Source organism: Nilaparvata lugens, chromosome 1 (genome assembly GCF_014356525.2).
Source record: "Nilaparvata lugens isolate BPH chromosome 1, ASM1435652v1, whole genome shotgun sequence".
NCBI lineage: Eukaryota > Metazoa > Arthropoda > Insecta > Hemiptera > Delphacidae > Nilaparvata > Nilaparvata lugens.
The window spans coordinates 6,379,144-6,400,953 of NC_052504.1; the positions used below are offsets into that span (position 1 = coordinate 6,379,144).

Below are 21,810 nucleotides of genomic sequence, written 5' to 3' on the forward strand. Positions count from 1 at the left end.
ATGACTAAAAATCCATGTTTTTCACGGTTTTCTCGTAAACAGCTCTAACGATTTTCTTCAAATTTCTACCATGGATAGCTATTTATAAGCCCTATCAACTGACATGAGTCTCATTTCTGGAAAAATTGCAGGAGCTCCGTAATATTCTTGAGAAAAATTGCGGATAATTACTAAAAAACCATGTTTTTCACGATTTTCTCAAAAATAACTTGACCGATTTTTTTCAAATTCATACCCTGTATAGTTTTTTATCAGCTCTATCAACTGGCATTAGTCTTCTTCCTGGAAAACTAATGGGGGTCCACCCCATCCTTGATAAATGTACTTAGTAACCTCCTTCTCGTGCATGAGGTAAGTAGCGCAGTTCATAAAAAGAATACAATATAGTCGAGATATTTCATCTGTAGAACAGCTGTTTTGACGACTTTGAAAAAATGAGGACTAAAAAAATCATCGAGTTCCACAATTTACACAAAGGAAAAAGTACTCTGAAAACAATTATATATACACATATACAGAAGTCTGATCGTAGTTTCAAATATGAGCAAGGAAAGTTGTGTGAGTGTACCACACCAGATTTTTTCAAATGCAAATCATCACTATGGAGTCTCCCACATTCCGAAATAATTCCTATCATGAATTAAAAGCTTAGAAGCCTATAAGATTGATGACCTTACACAAGGTAGCTTGTACGTCAGTAAAATTGGTGTTGATGATTCCTCAACGGTTGGATGGATTGCACCCATTCATTAGATCAGCGCAAAAACTGGTATGAAAACGATTATCTGGTCAGAGTTGTTATAATTTGAGTGGAGGGAGAAGAGAATTCAAGACATGCTCAAGATGCGCAAAGTAAGTTTTGTTTCTGGTTCGTCTAACATAACAACACAAATCTCTATAGAGAACACATCATTGTGATCTGTGAGTTTGTTGATAGAACAGTGTCTTGTCTTAAGCGTCAATATGATTGCGATATCTACTGGGCTGCTTCTAACACTGACCATAGTCAACGGAATGAGTGTACCAGGTTCGTAGCATATTATATTTTTTTTATTGATACATATATTTGTCATACATTTTAGTTCCACTGTAAGAAATTAATTCACTTTCAAGGCCAGGGTTAAACAATTCTAGCGTTTGTCAGTTTTCCTTGTTGGTATAAAAACATTCAGTAGGCTACCGGTAGGCCTAATCAGGAGATTGATTTTTTATGAAAATTTAATATCATCAACATTGAGGCGATTTAATAGATTGGAAGATGAATTTTCTTATGATTGCAGGATCAATTCTTATTCATGAATAACAATGATTGCAGGATGAATTTTTATTCATTTTAATTTTTTATGATTGCAGGATGAATTTATTTCTTAGATTGCAGGATGAATTTATTTGTGACTAGCACGTAGGCCCTGCTCCACAAGGGTCTAATAAGAATAGAAACTTGAAATAATCTAGAAAAATTTAAACTAGGCCTATAACAATTCTCGGTAAAATTAAGAATCTAGATGCAAAATTTCAATTTAATCAGTCTAGTAGGTGAGACGTGATGATGTGTCATCCATGAATTTCCTATTCCGAAGGTGTATAAGCCAATTCTTTCCTTTATTACCGGTATATTATAGATGTCTATTGTATTATCTATATTTATTCATTATGGATATATTATGGCTACTCTATTTTCTAACTTAGCAATTTTATTGCTTCATTGTTATTCCAATATAATTTTTTGTCCAAGTTCTAAATATCATTATTAATCGATGAAAATATTTATAGTTTTTGTAAAGCAAGTATGGCCTCAACCAATACCTACTATTACTTAGTAATAGTAGGTACGGTATTGATTTCTAGAGAAATCAAATGAGTTGAGGCAATACCTAATAATCTGATAAATAGGAACTCTCTGTTAAATTTTATTGTATGAAATTTTGAATACTGTATAGCGGTTGCCCTACTCTAATTAGATAAGCAGTTGGCATTCTCCCAACTTATATTTTTTTATTCATTAATAATAATTTATTATTATCAGAAATGCAGTAATTTTAATAATATTATCAATATTCATCAATAGATCGATGAATTCATAAACATTCACAGACATGATGACATCAAGTAGTTTAATTTTTTATAAAGTACAAAGTAACCCATCCTAAGAAGTGACTTGACGCTCATCAGATTTACTCTGATCAATTCACACTTTTCCCCCCACTTTACTGTATGTACGGTTTGGCAATGAAGTATGGAGGATTTGCAATAGCTGTGACATACTCATTTTTGAACAAAACTCTAGGTACTATGTACCTTGGATGTTTCCATTTTGATAATTGCAGACGAAAAAATGCAGTAAAGTCGATTACGTACCAACAATAACATCTGTTAAATGGTGTCCTTTTCTGTCGATATACTTCGTAGACATCAAAATAATAAGAGAGAGTAGGGTTGTGTTTGTTCGTTAGTTCGCATCAAAACATGTCAAATTGTGGATTGCATACCGGAAAAACGGGAATGATTTAGATCTCCAAATTTTGAACATAGATTCTAAAAATATCAATCTCGTGCACCTGGGAGCCCAAATTACAATTTTCCTTCTAGATTTTTCAGAATTAGTGTTCAAACTTCATTAATCTATACTTATAAAATTCTTATCTCACTGACTCACTGATCACGATTTCTGGAAAACTACTGGATGGATTGCAATAAAACTTGGAATATAGCTTCCTTAAACGTCCTAGGTGCTCACTAAGAAATCTTTTGGCGATATTTCAACTCTAAGGGTGGTTTTTAAGGGTTTAAAGTTTGTCTTTTAGCATGTATATTCTTCTTATTCCAATCTCTTAATTATAATTGAAAGGTCCATACCATATGTTAATATAGAACTATAATCTAGAGAGAGTACCTCTTCGAAACAGTTGTTAACTGGTAACCAAATAAATCATTTTGACAGGTTGGCATTAAGTTGAGATGACTTCATTAGGTTGGCACCAAGTTGAAGAACGAATCAAAATGCATTTATCGAGAACAAATTGATTGGGCACTGCTGCTTCAATCAGAGCTATTCCTGGGAGATAGTTTTTATTTTTCATAAAACAAACTTTTATGACGGGAGTTGCTTCTATCAAGTGATCCTATTCTATCAAGACTAATTTAATTTTGTTTGTATATCCGATCGCGATAACTGCTTAAACAATTTCGATGAAATTATAATAATTCAGTATGATATATGGAGGGTATTTTCAAAACTTCAGAAGTGTCCGTTGTGGAATCTGTTTGCAAAGAATGAGGAAATTCGGCCAAAATTTAACTTGGGCGGAAGAAAGAAAGGGGTCATTTATTAAAACGGCCAAATAGCTGTTGTTCCTTTTCCCAATATTCTACAAAATTCGCTGCAATTGGACTACTATTCTACAGAGCACTTCCAACACATCAATGACTAATCGAATGATTTGACTCAATAGTTTTCATGCCAAGCTGTGGCCTAATCTCAAAAACGATTATAACAATGTTGGTAGAATTTAGATTATAAATGGTTCACAAAAATAATCTTATCTTTCAATTCCCGAAGCGAAGCACGGGTGCCCTGCTAGTTGTTAATACTTGTCCAAAGTCCTGTGAAGCGCTGAATCGCTTGAATTTCTTTTGTTATTATCTCACTCAGAGCTTCAAGTGAACGTGTTTTTTTCCTGTATACACGTGTCTTTAGAAAGCCTTTGAAAAATAGTTGCAAGTCAGAAGGTGACAGATCCGGTAATTGAGGGTTCCACTCCACATTTCCACGCAACGAGATGAGGCGTAGTTTTCATAGCGTCCAACGTTATTCCGTAGTTTCTCTCTATGTATGACATATTGGACGAATAAAGTTTTCCCTACTCTCTAATTATCGAAATATCAACGTCCAGGGTGAAAATCATCTGAGAATTGAATTGAATCGCTGCCTTTATTAAAAACCTAGGAGGGCGAAGTTGGGGCGCAGCCGGCCCTCTCTTACATTTAACCCTCCTTACAATTCTAAGTTACAACTAGAACAACATCATAAACAATGACCTAAGGTGAAAGAAAACAAATTAACAAGAAAAAAAAAATTAATGTAATAAAAATAAAAAAAGAGAAAACTTGAACTCCTTTCGTATTTAAGTACGTAAAAGGGGTTATGCAAAAGGAAGAAGAGAAAAGTGAATACAGTTGAGAATTTTCAGTTCAAATCCATAGATTATTCCGGTAGAAGTAAGGGAAGAAAGAAAAAGAAAGAAAAGAAAAAGGAAGAGAGAAAGAAGGAAGAAAGAGAGGAACACACACATACACACCCACACACACATACAGACTTGAATTACGGGTGAGATGTAGTAGCCTGAAGAAAAAATTTAGTTTCGTTCAAAAATGAGTATGTAACAGCTATTCCAAATCGTCCATACTTCATTGCCCAACCCTGAATAAAAGCGACAATCAACTCATCGAATTTGAAACACTTATTAAAATTAGGATTTTGTGAATTATTTGGGTGACTTGCAGGAAATATAAACGCGACAATCAACTCATCAACAGCAATGAAAATGGAAACTTGGTGAATTTTTTTTTTGTGTAGTTGAGAAGTTGATATTGTGGTAATTATTCATATTGAATGAAAAAGACTAAGAAATTGTCAAAAAACACTGATTTATTGATAATTAGAAAGACCGGTTTCGGTTATTACACCATTATCAATCCCTGATAAACTAAAACTAAATACAAGAGCAACAGAATTTATACTAGTAGGCGACCAGGCACGGCCCTAGGGACTTTGCCGCCCTGGGCGAGATCGGCAACTGCCGCCCCCCGCAAGTATCCCGTCTTTAATTGTTAATCCCGGGTTCCACCCCTCCTTGAGCGATCGCCTAACGCCGGTTACACATTGGGCGGTTTCTGCCGGGGCGGTAATTTCGCCGTCGCCGCCGTTCGAGCAGTAGTCTATGAACTTGAATGGAAGCTTACACACTGGGCGGCAGAAACGCCGCGCGGCTATATTGCCGTTGGCGGCAGCTGTGCAGCCGTCCACTGCCACTGCGGCTGGCGGTGTTTTGCTGCTCTTGTCTACGCAGTGGCGTACGTGACCAAATGGGCGTTAACACATTTGGCGGTTGTCTCCGTCGTCGCTGATCAGTCGTCTTTCCCAGTTGCTCCAAGTCAGAGGTCTTTGAAAATCAGCCTTTTAATTTGTGTCTTGTTGTAAAGTTTGTAAGTTGTTTATAACATTTATTTATTGTTTTAAGTGTTTGTGGTTGACGAGTGTGAGAAAATGAGTAAGTTAATAGACAATGAGTTGTTAATATCATTTGTAGAACAGAGGCCAGTTTTGTGGGACAAAACCCTCGACATATTTAAGGATCGAGATGCAACAAGGAATGCGTGGAAGGAAGTGTGTATGGAGATTAGGGGGGATTTTGAAACTCTGAATGACAAGAAAAAAACTGTAATATGTTGTATATCGCTGTCGATTTAATAAAAACGTTCATTTCAATGAATCCAAGCAAGGCGATTTCTCTGCTGTCTTCTTTTCCTTTGACGGCACAACAAACGTGGTAAAAGTTGCCTTTCCATTTCAAGTTAAACACTTAATAATATATACTTTTGGAAAATGTGCAAAATACAATTAAATGAACACTCATGAAACAGTGAAGTCACAACACATTTGCGATGAAGAATCATACTGATCATATTTTGCCGCTCGATGTTTGGCGGTATTTTTTCCGCTGAATGTGTAAGCTTGACTTTTTTTCTAGGCTGCGACAGCAGTCTCGCCGCCGCGGCAGAAACCGCCCAGTGTGTAACCAGCGTTTCTATTGTGTCTCCGCTGTGAGGCGACACCACAGAGTCTCAGTAAACTCTAAAAAATTATGTTTAACACTAGTTATTGACATTTAAACAAATATTTGACAATTATAAATATTGGGGAACAGTAAAGTCCAGTCAATATAGACATAAAAATGGGGGTTTGCTTGCAATTTATATCGTAGTTCTGATTTTTTAATATTTTATTTGGATACAATGAGAGAGGTTCAGAACCAAATTCTTCATGTAAAATTCCCTTGTGCTAATACAGAGTGGCCCAAAAAGTTCGTATTTTAGGTTCATTTTCCAGTTTTCAGCTATTTCCGGCAAAATCAGTGTTCGGACAGAAAAATTTGCTCTTGCCTTTTTTAAGATCATAAAATTCTGAATGAAATGAGATTATTCGGAACTCTCTATCTCCAATGAGTACTGAGCTATGATTTTTCAAATATGAGTGATATTTTAAGAAAAAAATCAATTTTGATCATATTTAGTATTTGATCAACAATATATCCCGATTACAATCTAGATGTAAAATTCAAAATCCCTCTGGGCATTTTTAGCTTCAACCATCATCACCATCTATATTGTCCTCACAGTGATATTTCGCACAATGATATAAGCTCATGAGATCATGTTCTATGAGAATCAACCGTTAGTTGCACTTCATTTCAGTATTTCCTGGTGGAGAGGCGCGCGAGGACACGATCAAGGATCGCTTAAGGATCAAGCTATCAAAATGAAAAAGTTTTCTTTTTCCAATCATTACTTTCTGAGACATGAGCGCCTAAAGTTTAAAATTTTGGGACTGATCATTTCAAATTCGGTACGAGATGATCCATAAAATTCAAAGGATAAATTCTTCATGGTATTTTTGATTTAATAAAACAAAAATATCAATTTTTGAGAAAGTTTTTCAATTTACTAAAAATGACCAAAAATAGTGTTGAGTTTTTTTTGTAAATTGAATAACTTTTTCAAAAATTGATATTTTCAGAAAATGTTTCAAATTTTCTTGTTTTATTCAATCAACGATACCATGAAGAATTTATCTCTTACCGAATTTGAAATGTCCTGTCCCAAAAATTTAAACTTTAGGCGTTCATATCTCAAAAAGTAATGATTGGAAGAGAATGTTTTCCTAAGAAAACTTTTCATTTTGATATATACCGGTACAAATCGAAAAACTTTAAAAAATATCACCAGTACAAGAAAGTTTATTTTTAGCCTTTGCACAGCCTTAAGACGTACACTGCAACATAGTATTAGGCCTACTTAACTTGCTAAGTAATTAGAACTACAATTTCTACAAGTTTGTTTAACACACCTGTTTAATTAAGTAAGAACTCGTCTGACCTTTGCAATTCCTTCACCAATTCTTCAAGATCTGGGGACTGAACTATTTATGTTCGCTAGACCACTCAGACGTTCCTGGGGCATTGTTGATCTTAGAAAAGTCTTCATTAGCTCGAGGTGAAAAACTTCTTATATAATTTTACTATTCACATTTGAAATTATGAATTTATTATTTATTTGTATTTTTAAATTTTCCGTTCCTTTAAATTTGCCGCCCCCAAAACCTGCCGCCCTGTGCGGCCGCCCGGTCCGCCCACCCCTGGGGCCGGGCCTGAGGCGAACACTGCTATTGGTCGAGGGTATGAACGCCTGCCATTGCCTAGCTAGACAGTCTCCTCCCACTCAACGGTGTGACAAAATGGCGGCTTAAGCAACAGAATCGCCATGATAATAAAATTTACTTTCAGTACAAAATAAGAACCAAGGAAACAAGTGTGAAAGATAATAAAACAAATATGTAAATGGACTATTGACTAATATGCTTACAATTTTTGATGATAAATATTGCTGTCTTATCATGGCGACTCTGTTGCTTAAGCCGCCATTTTGTCACACCGTTGAGTAGGAGGAGACTGTCTAGCTAGGCCAATGGCAAGCGTTCATACCCTCGACCAATAGCAGTACTCGCCTACTAGTATAAATTCTGCTGCTCTTGTATTTAGTTTCAGTTTATCAGAGATTGACAATGGTTTAATATCCGAAACCGGTCTTTCTAATTATCAATGAATCAGTGTTTTTTTGACAATTTCTTAGTCTTTTTCATTCAATGGTGAATTATTTGTTGAATTTCACTTGGCAGGAATGTGAACGCGACAATCAAGCCGTTCACAGACGCCTGTTTGGACTGCATCTGCGAGGGCGTTGGCTGTCGCCATGAGACGTTCTGTCGGTCGAACGTGTGTGGCATCCTCTACATGACCAAGCTGTTCTGGATCGATGCACAGAAGCCAGTTGTTCTGCTAGATGACCCAGAGTCTGAGGGAGGTGAGCGTACTTTAGGCGACAATAATCTCGCTATTAAAGCTGTGCAAAGGCTAAAAATAAGCTTTCTACTGGTGATACTTTTTCAAAGTATGTCAATATGTATCATCAAGCTATCATCAAGCTCATGAATCATTCGTTTAATGATTGTGTCAATTAAGGCTGTGCAAAGGCTAAAAATAAACTTTCTACTGGTGATATTTTTCAAAGTTTTTCAATTTATACCTATATCATCAAGCTATCAAAATAAAAAGCTTTCTCAGAAAAACATTTTTTTCCGATCATTACTTATTGAGATATGAGCGCCTAAAGTTTAAATTTTTGGGACAGAACATTCCTAATTCGGTAGGGATAAATCCATGAGATTCAGAAGATAAATTCTTCATGGTATTGTTGATCTAGTTAAACAAAAATTATCTGGAAATATAGATTTTTGAGAAAGTTATTCAATTTACCAAAAATAACTCAACTTAAAGCTATTTTTTGTTATTTTTAGTAAATTGAATAACTTTCTCAAAAATTCATATTTTCAGAAACTTTTTATTTTAATAGATCAACAATACCATGAAGAATTCATCCTCTAAATCTCATGGATTTATCTCTTACCGAATTTGAAATGTTCTGTCCAAAAAATTTAAACTTCAGGCCCACATATCTCAAAAAGTAATAATCGGAAAAAATGTTTTTCTAAGAAAACTTTTTCAATTTGATAACTTGATGATATACAAATCGAAAAACTTTGAAAAATATCACCAGTAGAAAGTTTTTAGCCTTTGCACAGCCTTAATTGACACAATCATGTAAACAAATGATTCATGTGAACTATGGTTGAACTGATTGAACTACTAGTGCCAGAGCAAAATCTAGTGCGTTTTGGTTGCAGATGGATTGTTGAGTTTCAAGAAAAAGCTTGGAATTGCAGCTACTTTATCGAAACTAGTTTTTCTCATGAAGAAACTGAGTATCTCTAGTAACTAAGTTTTTTTCATGTTTGAGCCATTCAGTAGTTTTGTATACTAGCATAGATTCAAGATTTATTTATTTATTTAGTCTATGATACTACATTTCTTCTTCTTCTTCTTCTTCTTCTTTCTTTCCTCCTCTTGTGCTTTGTCATCTTCTTTCTCTTCTTTTTTCTTTCTTTCTTCTTCTACTTACTTCTTATTTTTATTTTTCATCTTTTCTGTACCGTATTCTTTATCTCCTTCATCTTCTTCTTCGTCTTCATTTTTTTCCTCTTAGATTTTCTTCTTCTTCTTCTTCTTCTACTTCACCTTATCCTCCATCTTCTTCTACTCCCTCCTTCTACTTCTTCTTCCTCTTATCTCCTTCATTTTCTCCTTTCTCTTCTTGTTCTTCTTTATCTTTTTCGATCACTTACACACGGTTATACCCGTCAAAAGCGTGTAACAACTCAGAATTCACATAATAATTAAGATCATTTAAGTTTTTTGTACAACAATATCAAGGTCTTTCGGAGCATTGACCGCTCATCAATCAAAACTGCTCTGCAAATTAATCAGAACCTGAATTTCCAGATGCTCAGATATTTATCAAAATAATGAGTTGTTCTCGTTGTATCATCACCAACAAGATACTTCACTGATATTAATTTCATTCATTCAGTAGATGTGGATACTAATAGAGTAGTCAGATGTCCGATGGATGATTTTCTGAGCTCCTCGATGATAATTATTTAAAATTATTCTACATTGAACATAATAACACTTTGCGTTGCTAGAGCTAAACAATGTGACTAGACTATATTTACATTTATTACATTCCTTAATCACAACATCAAATTAATGATTGGGAGAGAATTAACATGATAAACCCAAAACTGTTCCTCTCCCTAATTTTGATAAAAATAGTCCAAATGAGGCTATGAAAACACTTTTATAAAGATCACAAAAATTTTCAGTCCAAATATACATTATACTAAAAATTTTGTATCTCGGTTGATCAGAAAGATGAAAAAATTATTATTAAACTTGAAAATGCATTAATAAATTGAAAAATTTGATTAATTTTTAATATTACTTATCACCTCACATTTTCATGTTACTGTATTCTGTTTTAACATATTGTCATTTTAATGATAGTCAGTAGCCTACACCAGGCACGGCCCTAGGGACTTTGCCGCCCTGGGCGAGATCGGCAACTGCCGCCCCCCCGCAAGTATCCCGTCTTTAATTGTTAATCCCGGGTTCCACCCCTCCTTGAGCGATCGCCTAACGCCGGTTACACATTGGGCGGTTTCTGCCGGGGCGGTAATTTCGCCGTCGCCGCCGTTCGAGCAGTAGTCTATGAACTTGAATGGAAGCTTACACACTGGGCGGCAGAAACGCCGCGCGGCTATATTGCCGTTGGCGGCAGCTGTGCAGCCGTCCACTGCCACTGCGGCTGGCGGTGTTTTGCTGCTCTTGTCTACGCAGTGGCGTACGTGACCAAATGGGCGTTAACACATTTGGCGGTTGTCTCCGTCGTCGCTGATCAGTCGTCTTTCCCAGTTGCTCCAAGTCAGAGGTCTTTGAAAATCAGCCTTTTAATTTGTGTCTTGTTGTAAAGTTTGTAAGTTGTTTATAACATTTATTTATTGTTTTAAGTGTTTGTGGTTGACGAGTGTGAGAAAATGAGTAAGTTAATAGACAATGAGTTGTTAATATCATTTGTAGAACAGAGGCCAGTTTTGTGGGACAAAACCCTCGACATATTTAAGGATCGAGATGCAACAAGGAATGCGTGGAAGGAAGTGTGTATGGAGATTAGGGGGGATTTTGAAACTCTGAATGACAAGAAAAAAACTGTAATATGTTGTATATCGCTGTCGATTTAATAAAAACGTTCATTTCAATGAATCCAAGCAAGGCGATTTCTCTGCTGTCTTCTTTTCCTTTGACGGCACAACAACGTGGTAAAAGTTGCCTTTCCATTTCAAGTTAAACACTTAATAATATATACTTTTGGAAAATGTGCAAAATACAATTAAATGAACACTCATGAAACAGTGAAGTCACAACACATTTGCGATGAAGAATCATACTGATCATATTTTGCCGCTCGATGTTTGGCGGTATTTTTTCCGCTGAATGTGTAAGCTTGACTTTTTTTCTAGGCTGCGACAGCAGTCTCGCCGCCGCGGCAGAAACCGCCCAGTGTGTAACCAGCGTTTCTATTGTGTCTCCGCTGTGAGGCGACACCACAGAGTCTCAGTAAACTCTAAAAAATTATGTTTAACACTAGTTATTGACATTTAAACAAATATTTGACAATTATAAATATTGGGGAACAGTAAAGTCCAGTCAATATAGACATAAAAATGGGGGTTTGCTTGCAATTTATATCGTAGTTCTGATTTTTTAATATTTTATTTGGATACAAATGAGAGAGGTTCAGAACCAAATTCTTCATGTAAAATTCCCTTGTGCTAATACAGAGTGGCCCAAAAAGTTCGTATTTTAGGTTCATTTTCCAGTTTTCAGCTATTTCCGGCAAAATCAGTGTTCGGACAGAAAAATTCTGCTCTTGCCTTTTTTAAGATCATAAAATTCTGAATGAAATGAGATTATTCGGAACTCTCTATCTCCAATGAGTACTGAGCTATGATTTTTCAAATATGAGTGATATTTTAAGGAAAAAAATCAATTTTGATCATATTTAGTATTTGATCAACAATATATCCCGATTACAATCTAGATGTAAAATTCAAAATCCCTCTGGGCATTTTTAGCTTCAACCATCATCACCATCTATATTGTCCTCACAGTGATATTTCGCACAATGATATAAGCTCATGAGATCATGTTCTATGAGAATCAACCGTTAGTTGCACTTCATTTCAGTATTTCCTGGTGGAGAGGCGCGCGAGGACACGATCAAGGATCGCTTAAGGATCAAGCTATCAAAATGAAAAAGTTTTCTTTTTCCAATCATTACTTTCTGAGACATGAGCGCCTAAAGTTTAAAATTTTGGGACTGATCATTTCAAATTCGGTACGAGATGAATCCATAAAATTCAAAGGATAAATTCTTCATGGTATTTTTGATTTAATAAAACAAAAATATCAATTTTTGAGAAAGTTTTTCAATTTACTAAAAATGACCAAAAATAGTGTTGAGTTTTTTTTGTAAATTGAATAACTTTTTCAAAAATTGATATTTTCAGAAAATGTTTCAAAATTTTCTTGTTTTATTCAATCAACAATACCATGAAGAATTTATCTCTTACCGAATTTGAAATGTCCTGTCCCAAAAATTTAAACTTTAGGCGTTCATATCTCAAAAAGTAATGATTGGAAGAGAATGTTTTCCTAAGAAAACTTTTTCATTTTGATATATACCGGTACAAATCGAAAAACTTTAAAAAATATCACCAGTACAAGAAAGTTTATTTTTAGCCTTTGCACAGCCTTAAGACGTACACTGCAACATAGTATTAGGCCTACTTAACTTGCTAAGTAATTAGAACTACAATTTCTACAAGTTTGTTTAACACACCTGTTTAATTAAGTAGAACTCGTCTGACCTTTGCAATTCCTTCACCAATTCTTCAAGATCTGGGGACTGAACTATTTTATGTTCGCTAGACCACTCAGACGTTCCTGGGGCATTGTTGATCTTAGAAAAGTCTTCATTAGCTCGAGGTGGAAAAACTTCTTATATAATTTTACTATTCACATTTGAAATTATGAATTTATTATTATTTGTATTTTTAAATTTTCCGTTCCTTTAAATTTGCCGCCCCCAAAACCTGCCGCCCTGTGCGGCCGCCCGGTCCGCCCACCCCTGGGGCCGGCCTGAGGCGAACACTGCTATTGGTCGAGGGTATGAACGCCTGCCATTGGCCTAGCTAGACAGTCTCCTCCCACTCAACGGTGTGACAAAATGGCGGCTTAAGCAACAGAATCGCCATGATAATAAAATTTACTTTCAGTACAAAATAAGAACCAAGAAAACAAGTGTGAAAGATAATAAAACAAATATGTAAATGGAAAAACTATTGACTAATGTATGCTTACAATTTTATGATAAAATATTGCTGTCTTATCATGGCGACTCTGTTGCTTAAGCCGCCATTTTGTCACACCGTTGAGTGGGAGGAGACTGTCTAGCTAGACCAATGGCAGGCCTTCATACCCTCGACCAATAGCAGTACTCGCCTACTAGTATAAATTCTGCTGCTCTTGTATTTAGTTTCAGTTTATCAGAGATTGACAATGGTTTAATATCCGAAACGGTCTTTCTAATTATCAATGAATCAGTGTTTTTTGACAATTTCTTAGTCTTTTTCATTCAATGGTGAATTATTTGTTGAATTTCACTTGCAGGGAATGTGAACGCGACAATCAAGCCGTTCACAGACGCCTGTTTGGACTGCATCTGCGAGGGCGTCGGATGTCGCCATGAGACGTTCTGTCGGTCGAACGTGTGTGGCATACTCTACATGACCAAGCTGTTCTGGATCGATGCACAGAAGCCAGTTGTTCTGCTAGATGACCCAGAGTCTGAGGGAGGTGAGCGTACTTTAGGCGACAATAATCTCGCTATTAAAGCTGTGCAAAGGCTAAAAATAAGCTTTCTACTGGTGATACTTTTTCAAAGTATGTCAATATGTATCATCAAGCTATCATCAAGCTCATGAATCATTCGTTTAATGATTGTGTCAATTAAGGCTGTGCAAAGGCTAAAAATAAACTTTCTACTGGTGATATTTTTCAAAGTTTTTCAATTTATACCTATATCATCAAGCTATCAAAATAAAAAAGCTTTCTCAGAAAAACATTTTTTTCCGATCATTACTTATTGAGATATGAGCGCCTAAAGTTTAAATTTTTGGGACAGAACATTCTAATTCGGTAAGAGATAAATCCATGAGATTCAGAAGATAAATTCTTCATGGTATTGTTGATCTAGTTAAACAAAAATTATCTGTAAATATAGATTTTTGAGAAAGTTATTCAATTTACCAAAATAACTCAACTTAAAGCTTTTTTTGTTATTTTTAGTAAATTGAATAACTTTCTCAAAAATTCATATTTTCAGAAACTTTTTATTCAATAGATCAACAATACCATGAAGAATTCATCCTCTAAATCTCATGGATTTATCTCTTACCGAATTTGAAATGTTCTGTCCCAAAAATTTAAACTTTAGGCCCTCATATCTCAAAAAGTAATAATCGGAAAAAATGTTTTTCTAAGAAAACTTTTTCAATTTGATAGCTTGATGATATACAAATCGAAAAACTTTGAAAAATATCACCAGTAGAAAGTTTATTTTTAGCCTTTGCACAGCCTTAATTGACACAATCATTAAACGAATGATTCATGTGAACTATGATTGAACGAATGATTGAACTACTAGTGCCAGAGCAAAATCTAGTGCGTTTTGGTTGCAGATGGATTGTTGAGTTTCAAGAAAAAGCTTGGAATTGCAGCTACTTTATCGAAACTAGTTTTTCTCATGAAGAAACTGAGTATCTCTAGTAACTAAGTTTTTTTCATGTTTGAGCCATTCAGTAGTTTTGTATACTAGCATAGATTCAAGATTTATTTATTTAGTTTCATTCTTCAAATGATACTACATTTCTTCTTCTTCTTCTTCTTCTTCTTTCTTTCCTCCTCTTGTGCTTCGTCATCTTCTTCTTCTTCTTCTTCTTCTTTCTTCTTCTTCTTCTACTTACTTCTTATTTTTATTCATCATCTTTTCCTGCACCGTATTCTTTATCTCCTTCATCTTCTTCTTCGTCTTCATTTTTTCCTCTTAGATTTTCTTCTTCTTCTTCTACTTCACCTTATCCTCCATCTTCTTCTACTCCCTCCTTTCACTTCTTCTTCCTCTTATCTCCTTCATTTTCTCCTTTCTCTTCTTGTTCTTCTTTATCTTTTTCGATCACTTACACACGGTTATACCCGTCAAAAGCGTGTAACAACTCAGAATTCACATAATAATTAAGATCATTGAGTTTATTGTACAACAATATCAAGGTCTTTCGGAGCATTGACCGCTCATCAATCAAAACTGCTCTGCAAATTAATCAGAACCTGAATTTCCAGATGCTCAGATGCTTATCAAAATAATGAGTTGTTTCTCGTTGTATCATCACCAACAAGATACTTCACTGATATTAATTTCATTCATTCAGTAGATGTGGATACTAATAGAGTAGTCAGATGTCCGATGGATGGCTGTCTGAGCTCCTCGATGATAATTATTTAAAATTATTCTACATTGAACAATAATATACATTGAAGTTGCTTTCCATGACGAAACACTATATAATAACTTTGTTGAAGTTCTGACACTGTGTTACTAGTAAATATTTGAGAAAACACTTACTTTTTCTTTGAGTCTTGAGGAATGCATTTCACTCCGGAAGAATCATTCCTCAAGACTCCAAGGAAAAGTAAGTGTTTTCTCAAATATTTACTAGTAACACAGTGTCAGAACTTCAACAAAGTTAAAAAAGAAATAATAATATACACTTTGTATTGTTAGAGCTAAACAATGTGACTTGACTATATTGATTTTTAATATGACTTGTTATCACCTCACATTTTCATGTTACTGTATTTTGTTTTAATATTGCCATTTTATGTTAGTCAGTAGCCTATACTCAGGCCCGGCCCCAGGGGTGGGCGGACCGGGCGGCCGCCCAGGGCGGCAGATTTTTGGGGGCAGCAAATTTTAAGGAACGGAAAATTTGAAAATACGAATAAATAATAAATTAATAATATTATATTAATATTATATTTATTATTAAGAATAGAAGTAATCTAGAAATTAGAAATATACCGTACCAAACTCGTTCATTAGCATTAAATAATTTCAATATCAACTTAATAAACTAGTAGTTTGTCGACATCAATTCACCTATCTTTGCAATATATTTTCAAACAAAATTCCGATAAAACTAATTAATTCAAAAATTACTAAAGCACTCATCAAGGAAATAAATGTATGGGTTGAGCAGAATATATATTTTACAATACCTAAATGTTAATAAATCTATTCATGATTCTTTTGAGTTTCAAGAAAAAGCTTGGAATTGCAGCTACTTTATCGAAACTAGTTTTTCTCATGAAGAAACTGAGTATCTCTAGTAACTAAGTTTTTTTCATGTTTGAGCCATTCAGTAGTTTTGTATACTAGCATAGATTCAAGATTTATTTATTTATTTAGTCTATGATACTACATTTCTTCTTCTTCTTCTTCTTCTTCTTCTTTCTTTCCTCCTCTTGTGCTTTGTCATCTTCTTTCTCTTCTTTTTCTTTCTTTCTTCTTCTACTTACTTCTTATTTTTATTTTTCATCTTTTCTGTACCGTATTCTTTATCTCCTTCATCTTCTTCTTCGTCTTCATTTTTTTCCTCTTAGATTTTCTTCTTCTTCTTCTTCTTCTACTTCACCTTATCCTCCATCTTCTTCTACTCCCTCCTTCTACTTCTTCTTCCTCTTATCTCCTTCATTTTCTCCTTTCTCTTCTTGTTCTTCTTTATCTTTTTCGATCACTTACACACGGTTATACCCGTCAAAAGCGTGTAACAACTCAGAATTCACATAATAATTAAGATCATTTGAGTTTATTGTACAACAATATCAAGGTCTTTCGGAGCATTGACCGCTCATCAATCAAAACTGCTCTGCAAATTAATCAGAACCTGAATTTCCAGATGCTCAGATATTTATCAAAATAATGAGTTGTTTCTCGTTGTATCATCACCAACAAGATACTTCACTGATATTAATTTCATTCATTCAGTAGATGTGGATACTAATAGAGTAGTCAGATGTCCGATGGATGATTTTCTGAGCTCCTCGATGATAATTATTTAAAATTATTCTACATTGAACAATAATAACACTTTGCGTTGCTAGAGCTAAACAATGTGACTAGACTATATTTACATTTATTACATTCCTTAATCACAACATCAAATTAATGATTGGGAGAGAATTAACATGATAAACCCAAAACTGTTCCTCTCCCTAATTTTGATAAAAATAGTCCAAATGAGGCTATGAAAACACTTTTATAAAGATCACAAAAATTTTCAGTCCAAATATACATTATACTAAAAATTTTGTATCTCGGTTGATCAGAAAGATGAAAAAATTATTATTAAACTTGAAAATGCATTAATAAATTGAAAAATTTGATTAATTTTTAATATTACTTATCACCTCACATTTTCATGTTACTGTATTCTGTTTTAACATATTGTCATTTTAATGTTAGTCAGTAGCCTATACTCAGGCCCGGCCCCAGGGGTGGGCGGACCGGGCGGCCGCCCAGGGCGGCAGATTTTTGGGGGCAGCAAATTTTAAGGAACGGAAAATTTGAAAATACAAATAAATAATAAATTAAATGTTATATTAATATTATATTTAATATTAAATGTTAATAGTAAAATTATATAAGAAGGTTTTCCAAGCTCAAGCTAATGAAGACATAATATTATATACAATGTCCCAGGAACATCTAAGTGGTCTAGCGAACATAAAATAGCTTAGTCACTAGATCTTGAAGAATAAATTGGAGATGTAATTCTCCTATGCAAAGGTCATACGAGTTCTACTTAATTAAACAGGTGTGTTAAACAAACTTGTGTTGTAGCAATTGTAGTTTTAATTACTCAGCAAGTTAAATAGGCCTATAGTGAGGTCCACGTTATAATGACAGTATTTTTTCAACTTTGGTTTTGCTATCCTTGTCTATCATTCGACAAAGCCGGTGGTACTACCCTTTTCTAGGTCCACAACGATGCCAATTATGTTTTTGACGGTGTAGAAATATAATTAATTAATGGAGAGATTCGGCATCGCTATTCTCCTATCTTTATCCACTGCCATTATAAAGTGGACCTCACTATAATATCCCCTTGCAGTCTCTTGATTTAAAACTACCGTCTTAATTATGTTTTCTTATTGTGTACCGTATCTGTTCCGAACTAAAAATAGTTTAATCAGATATTTTTTGTTACTTCACCCCAATATTTATATTTGTCAAATATTTGTTCAAATGTTATTCTTAACTTAAACAGCTGAAAACCTTCGGGCAAATTTTTAAGTCAACAATTAGACGGGACACCTGTTGGGGGGGGGGTGACGTTTGCCGATTCCGCCCAGGGCGTATACTAGTTATATACTGTTCTCCTACTGGCGAACAAGTGTTTCACTTATGCCAGTAGTTCTTCACCTCCAGCTGTATTTTACAGATAGATGATATAGATATTTAGAATAATAATTATTGTTTTTTTTTTCTGATTGTCACATCTTTGTAAAGTTTTTTGGTGAAATAAATTGAATTGAATTGAATTACATAACTGCCTATACTAGTTAATATTATTGAGTTTTAACTTTTTGTTTCGAAAATTTTTGAAGATTACATGAATGATTTCATGTGGATCTAGTTTCTAGTACCAACTCGAAAGATCAAGATCAGTTTTCAACATGAATTGTTGATGTAAAAGCCTTTGTTATGTAAGTGTTGATAATGTTTGAAAAATTTCAACTCAAATTCTTATACTTCATATTCTGCTTTTCGCAGCATACCAAAGATGCGCCAATGATGAGACATGCGCAAGAACTGCTGTGAGAACTTACATGGAACTATACCCTTTTGTAAGTATTCACAAATATTTTTGATAAATCCTCAACTCGGAAAGAGGCAAGAATGTATTTTAAGTCCTGGACTTATAAGCCCTTGACTCAGAAAGCGAAAATTATAAACTCCAGGGTCTAACGCGATCTCTAAACTCCAGAGTCTATTTAAGTCCTTGACTATGTTAACGCTCTTACTCAGAATAAGCCAATTTTATGACTCCAGAGTTTAAAGCCAGTTAAAGTCTAGAACTTAGCTAAATCCCGAGCTCCGAAATCCCGGCCCTAAATCTTATGAGAATTACCGTATATTATTACTGTACCGGACACCTACACTGCCCTCCTAAGCATGAAGACAGTAACTGACAAAAATATGGAATTTCAGGTTAGGATTGATTTTAATGTTTCTGACCATGAGGAATTCAAAAATCGAAGTTGAAAAACCGTATCTGTGATACTTCCCTAGATATTATGGACATATGTCACAATAGCTACTGCTAAAACTTTGATCTTTGAAGATTTTTTCTTCAAACTCTGTATCATAGAGAACAGTAGCCTAACTGCAAGTATTTAAATGAAATATGAGTTTTGGGTTTGAAAGAAGATAATATTTGAATTCTCTGCATCAAATATATGAGAAATAGAAAAAAAATCATCATAAAATGTTCATTTAGTTGTTGGTTATGGACTAAACACAAAACCACTAATATCTCAGAATCGCCCAGAGTTCAGTTTCTGTCTTTTTGCTTAGTAGGGCAGTCCATTCATACTGATATCTGCGAATCCAAATTCAAATTCATTTATTAGCTATAAGGGTAATTACATTTACAATAGAATAAATATTATTGATCATAATATGGCACTACCGATACATTTTATGTTGAAGTATTGTATTAATAATGTTTGTTGTGACCAGGATTGCAACGATGACGGAGTGGTGGACTGTTACGATTACGGGGCGATTCACAACATGGGCAGGCATGGCTGCCGGTCGCCTTTATCCGCAGTCTTCGGAAAAAAGTTTCCCGAGTGTTTGAAGAAGATGAAGAAAGAATAAACGCATCAGCTGATCTCAAAATTAAAAGTGAACAAATCTCATAAATGAAACAGAAAAGTGTAATATTATAATTTGTATTGGATAAATATTAAAATTCGAGTTGAAATAATAAAACTGATCGAGGACTCTACACTTTTTGTTTTACAGAAAACCAAACGCCAAACACAGATCAACAATCCCACAATGAGTAAATTATTAAAGCAAGTTTCTCTCTGTGAGGATATCAGATACCAGTCGTCCTCTTGGGGAATGTAGAAATATAATTTACTAGCCGTCAGGCTAGCTTCGCTCGCCATATCCGTCTAGCCAGGGGGCACCACCCCCTGGACCCCCAACTGGATCGTCCAAAAATTAGATCAGCGGGCTCGCTTCGCTCGCCTGCATTTTCCATTTGGACATTTTTATCATATGTTAGGACAATCCAGTCGGGGGGTCCAGACTAAACGGCTGGCTAAACGGATATGTCGAGCGAAGCGAGCCTGACTGCTAGTAATATAATATTCCCAGGATTGAAGTAGCAGTGCCCAATCAATTTTTCCGCGATAAATGCATTTAAATCTTCAACTTGGTTCCAACGTAACAAAGTCAACTCAACTTAATGCCAACCTGACAAAATTATTAATTTAGTTGCCAGTTAACTACTGTTTCGAAGAGGTACTCTATCTAGATTATAGTTCTATAGTAACATATGATATGGAAATTTCAATTATAATTAAGAAATTAGGAGAAGAAGAATATACATGCTAAAAGACGAACTTTAAACCCTTGAAAACAACCCTTAGAGTTAAAATATTGCCAAAAGATTTCTTAGTGCGCCTACAAAGGGCCAACTGAACATACCTACCAAATTTGAACGTTTTTGGTCCGGTAGATTTTTAGTTATGCGAGTGAGTGAGTGAGTGAGTGAGTGAGTGAGTCAGTCAGTCAGTCAGTCAGTCAGTCAGTCAGTGAGTGCCATTTCGCTTTTATATAATATAGACTAGCCATCAGGCTCGCTTCGCTCGCCATATCCGTCTAGCCAGGGGGCACCACCCCCTGGACCCCCGACTGGAACGTCCAAAAATGAGATCAGCGGGCTCGCTTCGCTCGCCTGCATTTTTCATTTGAGCATGCTTCATTCCATCAGAAAGTCAAAGTACTGAGAAAACGCAAAAAACTGAGAAAAAACGTTGGGAAAATGCTAATTTTGGGTGTATGTTTGTGTTATTTCAAATTTCTTCTAACAAAACATTATTACACCCCAGCTGAGCTTCTGTAGTAAATTCAAACATTTTCTGTTCATTTGTTCTCGATAAAGCTGAGAAAACGCTGAAAAAACGCAGATTTTGGGCGTATCTTTAGAAATTCTCCCAAATCCGTTCTTAGTGCGCCTCTAAAGGGCTAACTGAACACACCTACCAAATTTGAAAAATCAATTTTTCCGCGATAAATCAGGACCTCCTAAATAGGTATTTAGGAGGTACTGGATAAATTGGTATTTAGGAGGTCCTGGATAAATGCATTTCAATCTTCAACTTAATGCCAACCTGACAAATTTTTTAATTTAGTTACCAGAACAACTGTTTCGAAGAGGTACTCTCTCTAGATTATAGTTCTATATTAACATATGGTATGGACATTTCAATTGTAATAATTTTAAGATATTGGAATAAGAAGAATATACATGCTAAAGGACGAACTTTAAACCCTTAAAAACCACCCTTAGAGTTAAAATATCGCCAAAAGATTTCTTAGTGCGCCTCTAAAGGGCCAACTGAACATACCTACCAAATTTGAACGTTTTTGGTCTGGTAGATTTTTAGTTCTGCGAGTGAGTGAGTCAGTCAGTCAGTGAGTGTGTGTCATTTCGCTTTTATATAATATATATATTATCAAAATATTTAATCTCAATTATGGAAATTAATAATTATTCAATAGACAAGTAGAATGTAATTGATAATTTCAAACAGTTAATATCATATCAGATACACCGATATCAACTATCCTCTATAGAATGTAGTATAGAGGAATAGAATC

At 34.9% G+C, this 21,810-nt stretch overlaps 1 protein-coding gene across 2 annotated transcripts; it reads left to right on the forward strand.

Annotated features, from left to right (window-relative positions):
- Positions 1–709: 709 nt before the first annotated feature.
- On the forward strand, positions 710–19,924 carry LOC111044598 (lysozyme). 2 transcript variants are annotated; one of them, XM_039428958.1, is made up of 4 exons: positions 710–1,027; positions 13,464–13,649; positions 18,685–18,758; positions 19,654–19,924. In XM_039428958.1, the coding sequence occupies exons 1-4, from the start codon at positions 964–966 to the stop codon at positions 19,792–19,794; spliced, it is 465 nt and encodes a 154-aa protein (XP_039284892.1). In that variant the 5' UTR covers positions 710–963; the 3' UTR covers positions 19,795–19,924. The 2 variants fall into 2 exon arrangements, with proteins under 2 accessions (XP_039284892.1, XP_039284897.1); XM_039428963.1 differs by lacking the exon at positions 13,464–13,649 and adding an exon at positions 7,955–8,139 and having other exon boundaries at positions 750–1,028.
- The last annotated feature ends 1,886 nt before the right edge of the window (positions 19,925–21,810 follow it).